At 39.7% G+C, this 9,479-nt stretch overlaps 1 protein-coding gene across 1 annotated transcript in view; it reads left to right on the forward strand.

Annotated features, from left to right (window-relative positions):
- The window catches only part of LOC114627340 (leukocyte immunoglobulin-like receptor subfamily A member 5), a 19,650-nt gene extending 10,526 nt beyond the window's left edge, over positions 1-9,124 (forward strand). Inside the window, exon 7 of the mRNA XM_028775083.1 lies at positions 9,082-9,124. Coding sequence (XP_028630916.1) covers positions 9,082-9,101 — 20 coding nt within the window. The 3' untranslated portion in view covers positions 9,102-9,124. The remainder of the gene's footprint in view (positions 1-9,081) is intronic.
- The last annotated feature ends 355 nt before the right edge of the window (positions 9,125-9,479 follow it).

Below are 9,479 nucleotides of genomic sequence, written 5' to 3' on the forward strand. Positions count from 1 at the left end.
TTGGGAGGGAGGAAGAAAAGGAATGAAGGGCCTAATGCGAGTGTAAGTTTGGTAACGCAAGATTAGTCATTGTTCCTTGTATCTGTGCATCTTACTTTGCAGTGTATAGAAGACATGTCCAAATTTACAGCACCCAGTCTTCCTAGTCAGTGAAGAGGTGCCAGTGTTTGACAAAGTAGAGTTAGTGAAAAGACATGTTTGTAAACCGTGTTAAAATTTGTAGCTGTTGGTTGATGCAAGTTGTCTACCCATTGGTTAGGTGTGCATTTCAGTTAATGTTGCCAGGTAGCAGAGGTAAGTCCCAGTGCCTGAAGGATGTTAGTAGTAGCAAAAGAATTGCTAAATGTCAGGCTAGTCTTTGGTGAGGGCTGTCTGGGCATGGCCTTTGTTAATCTCACTAGCATCATCTGCACTTAAGAGTTGTGCAGGGAAGAGGATGGATGATGGGAAGATGGCTAGTGCCTCTGCGTCCAGAAGACAGCTGTACCCAGGGGGCCTATGTGCATCTTGGTAAAATACTTGTATTCATTATGCACAGTTCATTCCTTGTCATCTGAACCTGACATCCTAAAGGAGAGCACTTGGTTAAAAGAAGAGGTAGTGGATATGGTAGGATTGACAAAGAAGGTTCCTCTTGAGCATGGAATTGTTAAGCCATGTCTGGACAGTGAGGAAATTCAGGTTGCTAGGCTGACTGGAGGGCCAGAGAGAACTCAAGGCGAGGTTTGCAGCTGTATTGAGACTGACATCCTGAGAGCCCCTGCTGTAGGTACATCTCCCAGCCGCTCCATAGGAATACATTGCTTGAGCGGGAACACCCCTCCTTCTGCATATGTTAGTGTATAGATCTGATGATAAGCTTGGGAATGCTATACTTAGTGTGGTCTGTTGCTTTGTGTTTCCTTGCGAGCTGAGCATTGAGCGAACGCAGAATTTAGTTGTAACTTTGCCAGTACGTCTATCTAGAGGCCTGCTGCCGTTTTTCGTCTTCTATGAAATTTCTGTTGCCAAGAAAGAATTACAATTTTGTCTGGCAGATTGAGATGGCATGGTGTATTCTAGGTTATCAAAATCCTCAGTGTAGCGTGGGGTTTTTAGTTGGTGAACATGCACAATGTGGGAAAAACATGGTACATACTGTATAATCTCAATTCCCCAAGTGTGTGTACGCTTGCAGGATCTGGAACGACATATCGAGCCTAAGCTGCTTGTGACTGAGTGACTTTGTTTTTGCTTCTTTGTGTTTTGTTTCCTGTAATGCATATATTAAAAAATAAATGAAAGCTTCCTTTAAAAACTAAAAAAAAAAAAAAAACCCCACTTGTTCTCTTTAGTAAGGCTAAGTCTGCCTTGCTATTAAGGAAAGACCTGTTCTGTCCCATGGTAAAGAGAAGTCTGCCTCTTCCTTCTGCTTTCTCTGTAGTTTCTTCTTTTTTCTTCTTTCCATCTGCATTCTGCATATTGCTCTCTCATTTTTTTATGTTGCCTTATAATTTCTAAGTTATTCCACTTGTCATTCTCCTTCTAAACTTGCTTTCCTCCTGTTCTGATGTAACAGTGTGATTGGATTACTTTACTCAGGATGATATTTTCTAGTTCCACCCATTTTTCTAAGAATTTCTCGAATTCATTGTTTTTAATACCTGAATAATACTCAATTGTGTAAATGTACCACATTTTCTGTATCCATTCCTCTAATGAAGGACATCTGGGTTCTTCCCAAATTCTGGCTATTATAAATAAGGCTACTATGAACATAGTGGACCATATGTCCTTGGTATAATGAAGTAGCTTCTGGATATACGCCCAGCAGTGATAAAGCTGGGTCCTCAGGTAATGCTATGTCCAATTTTCTGAGGAACCACCAGACTGATAATCCCACCAACAATGGAAAAATGTTCCTCTTTCTCCACATCCTCACCAGCATCTGCTATCACCTGAGTTTTTGATCTTAGCCATTCTGACTATTGTGAGGTGGAATCTCAGGGTTGTTTTGATTTGCATTTTCCTGATGACTAAGGATGCTGAACATTTCTTTAGGTGATTCTTGGCCATTCGCATCTCCTCAGTTGAGAATTCATTGTTTAGCTACGTACCCCATTTTTAATAGGGTTATTCGGTTTTCAGGAGTATAATTTCTTGAGTTCTTTGTATATGTTGGATATTAGCACGCTATAGGATGTGTGATTGGTAAAGATCTTTTCCCAATCTGTTGGTGGCCCTTTTGTCTTATTGACAATGTAATTTGCCTTACAAAAGCTTTGCGATTGTATGAGGCCCCATTTGTCAATTCTTGATCTTAGAGCATAAGCCACTGATGTTCTGTTCAGGAACTTTTCTCCTGTGCCCAAGTACTGAAGGTTCTTCCCCAACTTCTCTTCTATTAGTTTCAGTGTATCTGGTTTTATGTGGAGGTCCTTTATCCACCTGGACTTGAGCTTTGTACAAGGAGATAAGAATGGATCCATTTTCATTCTTCTGCATGTTGTCCTCCACTTGAACCAGCAGCATTTGGCGAAAATGCTGGCCTTGTTCCACTGGACAGTTTTAGCTCCTTTGTCAAAGATCAAGTGATCATAGGTGTGTGGGTTCATTTCTGGGTCTTAAATTCTATTCCATTGATTTTCCTGTCTGTCTCAGTACCAATGCCATGCATTTTTTTTTAATCACTATTGCTCTGTAGTACAGCTTGAGGTCAGGATAGTGATTCTCCTAGAAGTTCTTTTATTGTTGAGAATAGTTTTAACTATCCTGGGTTTTGGTTATTCCAAATGAATTTGCAAATTGCTCTTCCTATCTCTGTAAAGAATTGAGTGGGAATTTTGATGGGGATTGCATTGAATCTGTAGATTGCTTTTGGCAAGATGGCCATTTTTGCTATATTAATCTTCCCAATCCATGAGCATGGGAGATCTTTCCATCTTCTGAGATCTTCTTTAATTTCTTTCTTCAGGAACTTGAAGTTCTTGTTATACAGATCTTTTCCTTGCTTGGTTAGATTCATACCAAGGTATTTTATATTATTTGTGACTATTGTAAAGGGTGTCATTTCCCTAATTTCTTTCTCAACCTGTTTATCTTTTGAATAGAGGAAGGCTACTGGTTAGTTTGAGTTGATTTTAAAAGCAGCCACTTTGCTGAGGTTGTTTATCACTTTTAGGAGTTCTCTGGTGGAAGTTTAGGGTCACTTAACTATACTATCATATCATCTTCAAATAGTGATGTTTTGACTTCTTTCTTCCCTATTTGTATCCTTTTGACGTCTTTTTGTTGTCGAATTGCTCTGGCTAGGACTTCCATTTCTACATTGAATAGGTAGGGGAGAGTAGGCAGCCTTGTCTAGTCCCTGATCTTAGTGGGATTGCTTCAAGTTTCTCTCCATTTAGTTTGATGTTGGCTACTGGTTTGCTGTATATTGCTTTTACTATGTTTAATTATGGGCCTTGAATTCCTGATCTCTCCAAGACTTTTTCCATAAAGGGATGTTGAATTTGTCAAATGCTTTCTCAGCATCTAGTGAGATGATCATGTGTTTTTTTTTCTTTGAGTTTGTTTATATAGTGAATTATATTGATGGATTTTCAAATATTGACCCATCCTTGCAGTCCTGGGATAAAACCTACTTGATGATCATGATGGATGAGTGTTTTGATGTGTTCTTGTATTTGGTTTGCGAGAATTTTATTGAGTATTTTTGGATTGATATTCATAAGGGAGATTGGTCTAAAGTTCTGTTTCTTTGTTGGGTCTTTCTATGGTTTAGATTTGAGCGTAATTGTGGCTTCATAGAACGAATTGAGTAATGTTCCTTCTGTTTCTACTTTGTGGAATAGTTTGAAGAGAATTGATATTATGTCTTCTTTTAAGGTCTGATAAAACTCTGCACTAAAACCATCCGATACTGGATTTTGTTGTTGTTGTTGTTTTGGTGGAGAGACTTTTAATGACTGCTATTTCTTTCACGGTTATGGGACTGTTTAGATGGTTTATCTGGTCCTGATTTAACTTTGGTAACTGCTATTTGTCTAGAAAATTATCCATTTCATCCAGATTTTCCAGTTTTGTTGAGTATAGGCTTTTGTAGTACTATCTGATAATTTTCTCTGTTCCTGTTGTTATGTCTCCCCTTTTGTTACTGATTTTATTAATTTGGATACTATTTCTGTGCTCTCCACTTAGTCTGGCTAAGGGTTTATTTATCTTGTTGATTTTCTCAAAGAACCGGCTCCTGGATTTGTTGATACTTTGTATAGTTCTTTTTGTTTCTACTTGGTTGATTTCAGCCCTGCGTTTGATTATTTCCTGCCATCTGCTCCTCTTGGGTGTATTTGCTTCTTTTTGTTCTAGAGCTTTTAGGTGTGATGTCAAGTTGTTAGTGTATCCTCTCTCCAGTTTCTTTTTGTAGACACTTAGAGATGTAAGTTTTCCCCTTAGCACTGCTTTCATTGTGTTCCATAAGTTTTGGCATGATGAGCATTCATTTTCATTAAATTCTAAAAAGTCTTTAATTTCTTTTTTAATTTCTTCCTTGACCAAGTCATCATTGAGTAGAGTGTTGTTCAGTTTCCATGTGTATGTGGGCTTTCCATTGTTTTTGTCATTATTGAAGACCAGCTTTAGTCCATGGTGATCTGATAAGGTGCAAGGGAATATTTCAATATTTTTGTGTCTGTTGAGGCCTGCCTTGTGACCATTTATGTGGTCTATTTTGGAGAAGGTACCATGATGTGCTGAGAAATAGGTATATTTTTTTGTTTTAGGATGAAATGTTCTATAGATATCTGTTAAATCCATTTGGTTCATAACTTGTGTTAATTTCACTGTGTCTCTGTTTAGTTTGTGTTTCCATGATTTGTCCATTGCTGAGAGAGGGGTGTTGAAGTCTCCCACTATTATTGTGTGAGGTACAATGTGTGTTTTGAGCTTTAGTAAAGTTTCTTTTATGAATGTGGGTGCCCTTGAACTTGGAGCATTGACATTCAGAATTGAGAGTTCATCTTGGTAAATTTTTTCCTTTGATGAGTATGAAGTGTCCTTCCTTATCTTTTTTGATAACTTTTGGTTGAAAGTCGATTTTATTTGAAATTACAATGGCTACACCAGCTTGTTTCTAGGGACCGTTTGCTTGGAAAATTGTTTTCTATACTTATACTCTGAGGTAGTGTCTGTCTTTGTTGCTGAGGTGCGTTTCCTGTATGCAGCAAAATGCTGGGTCCTGTTTATGTATCCAGTCTCTTAGTCTAAATTTTTTTTATTGGGGGAATTGAATCTATTGGAGTTAAGATGTATTAAGTAAAAGCGATTGTTTCTTCCTGTTATTTTTGTTATTAGAGGTGAAATTATGTTTGAGTAGCTATCTTCTTTTGGGTTTGTTGGAAGAAGATTATTTTCTTGCTTAATCTAGGTTGTAGTTTCCCTCCTTGTGTTGGAGTTTTCCAGCAATTATCCTTTGTAAGGCTGGATTTGTGGGAAGATATTGTGTATATCTCATTTTTGTCATGGAATAACTTGGTTTCTGCATCTATAGTTATTGAGAGTTTTGCTGGGTATAGTAGCCTGGGTTGGCATTTGTATTCTCTTAGTTTCTGTATGATATCTGTCCAGGATCTTTTGGCTTTTCTGGTCCCTGTTGAGAAGTCTGGTGTAATTCTTGTAGGTCTCCCTTTATATGTTACATGACCTTTTCCCCTTACTGCTTTTAGTATTTTTGTTTTGTTTTGTTTTGTGCATTTGATGTTTTGATTATTATGTAATGGGAGGTATTTCTTTTCTGGGCTAGTTTACTTTGAGTTCTTTAGGCTTCTTGTATGTTCATGTGTATCTCTTTATTTAGGTTAGGGAAGTTTTCTTCTATTATTTTGTTGAGGATGTTTACTGGCCCTTTGAGCAGGCAATCTTCACTCTATTTTATACCTACTGTCCTTAGGTTTGATCTGCTCATTGTGTCCTGGATTTTCTGTATGTTTCGGGTTAGGAGTTTTATGCATTTTGCATTTTCTTTGACAGTTGTGTCCATGTTTTCCATGGTATCTTCTGCACATGAGATTCTCTCTTCTATCTCTTGTATTCTGTTGGTGATGCTTGCATCTATGACTCCTGATCTCTTTCGTAGGTTTTCTATCTCCAGGGTAGTCTCCCTTTGGGGTTTCTTTATTGTCTCTACTTCCACTTTTAGATCCTGGATGGTTTTGTTTAATTCCTTCACCTGTTTGGTTGTGTTTTCTTGTAATTGCTTAAGGGATTTTTATGTTTCCTCTTTAAGAGTTTCTACCTGTTTACCTGTGTTCTCCTGTATTTCTTTAAGGGAGTTGTTTATGTCCTTCTTAAAGTCCTCTATCATCATCATGAGAAGTGATTTTAAATCTGAATCCTTCTTTTCCGGTGTGATGGGGTGTCCAGGACTTGCTATGGTGGGAGAACTGGGTTCTGATGCTGCCAGGTAACATTGGTTTCTGTTGTTCATGTTCTTGCCCTTGCCTTTTGCCATCTGGTTATCTCTAGTGTTCCCTGCATTCACTGTCTCTGACTGGACCCTGTCTTTCCAGTTATCTTGCTTGTGTCAGAACTCCTCATAGTCCAGTTGTCTCTGTGTGATCCAGTGATCCTAAGTTTCTGGGTGGAAGAGCTCCTGTGACTCTGGCTGCCTCTGGGATCCTGAAATCCTGCTTCTCTGAGTGCAATGGTTCCACCAGCTCTAGGATGGTTCAGGATATGAGGTCTTCTCTGGAGTAGACCAGCTAGGTCTCTGTCCTATCCAAAGGACCAAGCAAAGGTTGGATGGGGAGTGCTATTCTGGAGGGGCTGCGTTTGGATGGGTGATGGGTCCAGAGTGCTTCAGGTTCCCAGTTACAGCTCTGGGGTGTAGGGTTGGGGGGAGGTTTCTTACCAGCTGCTCTAGGAAGGTTCAGGATAAGGTGTCTTTACAGGAGCAGACCAGCCAGGTGTCTGCCCCAGCCAAAAGGACCAAGAAAAGGTTGGATGTGGAGTGGTATTCTGGAGGGGCGGGTTTGGGTGGGTTGCAGCTCTGAGGCTTAGGGTATTGGGGAGGGTTCTTACCTGCTGCTCTATGAAGGTTCAGAATAAGGTGTCTTAATGGGAGCAGACCAGCTAGGTGTCTGCTCCAGCCAAAAGGCCAGGATGATATTTTATAGTTACATTCATTTGCCTGAAAATATTGTAATATCATTGGTTTAGAAGCTGAGTAATATTCCATTGTGTAATTGTACTACATTTTTTTCCTTTTTATATTTTATGTTATTTTATTTTATTACTTTTATTTTTTAACAGTCCAGTCATTCCGCCATCCTGGCCCAGTCTCCCACAGTCCCTCCCTCATCCTATTCATCCTCCCCATCTCCAAGAGGATGTTAATGGCCCTCCAGGCATCCACCTTCCTGGGGCCTCAGGTCTCTCAATGGTCAGGCTCGTCTTTACCCACTGAGGTCAGATCAGGTAGTGCTCTACTATATACGTTTCTGGGGCCTTGGTCAAGCTGTGTATGTTGTCTGGTAGGTGGCTCAGTGTCTGAGAGATCTTAGGGGTTCAGATTAGTTAAGACTGCTGATCTTCCTTTGAGGTTATCCTCCTCCTCAGCTTCTTCCTGCCTTTCCCTAATTCAGCCACAGGGGTCCCCAACTTCAGTCCATTCAGGGTTTAAGTATCTGCATCTGTCTCAGTCAGCTGCTTGTTGGGCCTCTCCGAGGCAGCCATGCTAGGCTCCTATACTTAAGCACACCATAGCATCAGTAATAGTGTTAGTCCTTGAAACTTCCCATTGAGATGGATCCCAATTTGGACTGGTCACTGAACTTCCTTTCCCTTAGTCTTTTCTCCATTTTTCTCCCAGCAGTTCATTTAGATAGAAACAATTTTGGGTCAGAGATTTTGACAGTGGGATGGCAACCCATTCCCTCCACTTGATGCCATTTTTCTACTTGATGGAGATGGACTCTACAAATTTCATCTCCCCACTGTTGGGCATTTCATCTAAGGTCCCTCAATTGAGTCCTGAAGTTCTCTGACCTCCCAGATCTCTGGTACTTTCTAGAGAGTCCCCAACCTTTCATCACTATAGGTTACATAATTCCGTTATCTCTGCTGGCTTTCAGGGCTTTTCTCCTTTCTCCCACCCCCTACCTGATCGTGTTCCCATTTTCTCTTCCTCCTCCCCTCTCCCATACAGGTCCCTCCCTCCCTCTTCCCATGGTAATTGCTTTCTTCTTCCTTCAAAGTGGGATTGAAGCATACTCACGTGGGTCCTCCAGCTTGTTAACCTTCTCGAGTTCTATGGATTGTATCCTAGGTATTCTGAACATTTTTGGCTAATATCCACTTATAAGTGAGTACATACCATGTATTGTCCTTTTGGATCTGAGATATCTCACTCAGGATGATATTTTCTAGTTCTATCCATTTGTCTGCAAAGCTCCTGATGTCCTCATTTTAAATGCTTAGTAGTGTTCCACTGTGTAAATAAACTACATTTTCAATATCCATTCTTCTATTGTAAGACATCTGGGTTGTTTCCAGCTCCTGTCTACCATAAATAAGGCTGCTAAGAACCTATGGAATATGTTCCCTTGTGGCATGGTGGAGCATCTTTCAGGTATATGCCCAGGAGTGGTATAGCTGGGTCTTCAGGTAATACTATGTCCAATATTTTCTGAGGAACTGCCAGACTGATTTCCAGAGTGGTTGTACCAGTTTGCAATTCTACCAACAATGAAGGAGTGTTTCTCTTTCTCCACATTCTCGTCAACATATGCTTTCACCTGAGTTTTTGATCTTAGCCATTCTGATCGGTGAAAGGTGGAGTCTGAGGGTCATTTTTATTTGCATTTCCCTGATGACTAAGGACTTTGAACATTTCTTTAAGTGCTTCTGGGCCATTTGAGATTACTCTGGTGTGATTCTCTGTTTAGTTCTATATCCCATTTTTTGATTGGGTTGTTTGGTTTTTTAAGTTCAGCCTTTTGTGTTCTTTATATATTTTGGATATATTTGGATGTGGGGTTAGTGAAGATTTTTTCCCAATCTGTAGGTTTCCCACTTGTCCTGTTGACTATGTCCTTTGCCTTACAGAATTGAAGATCCAGAAATAAATCCACACACTTATGGATACTTGATGTCTGAAAAGGAAGCCAAAAATATACTACGGAAAAAAGAAAGCTTCTTCAATAAATGGTGCTGGTCTAACTGGCAGTTGGTATGTAGTTGGTATGTAGAAATGAAAATACATCTCTATTTGTCACCTGTACAAAGCTCAAGTCCAAATGGATCAAGAGCCTTAACATAAAACCAGGTACACTGAACCTAATAAAAGATAAAGTAGGAAAGAGCCTCAAACTCATTGGCATGGGAGGAAATTTCCTTAACACAATTCCAATGGCTCAGATTCTAAGATCAAGAATTGATAAAGGGGACCTCATGAAACTGAAAAGCTTCTATAAGGTGAAAGACTTTGAACTGTTTCTATTTCT

Source organism: Grammomys surdaster, unplaced genomic scaffold, assembly GCF_004785775.1.
Source record: "Grammomys surdaster isolate TR1022 unplaced genomic scaffold, NIH_TR_1.0 252, whole genome shotgun sequence".
In the NCBI taxonomy this organism is placed as follows: Eukaryota; Metazoa; Chordata; class Mammalia; order Rodentia; family Muridae; genus Grammomys; species Grammomys surdaster.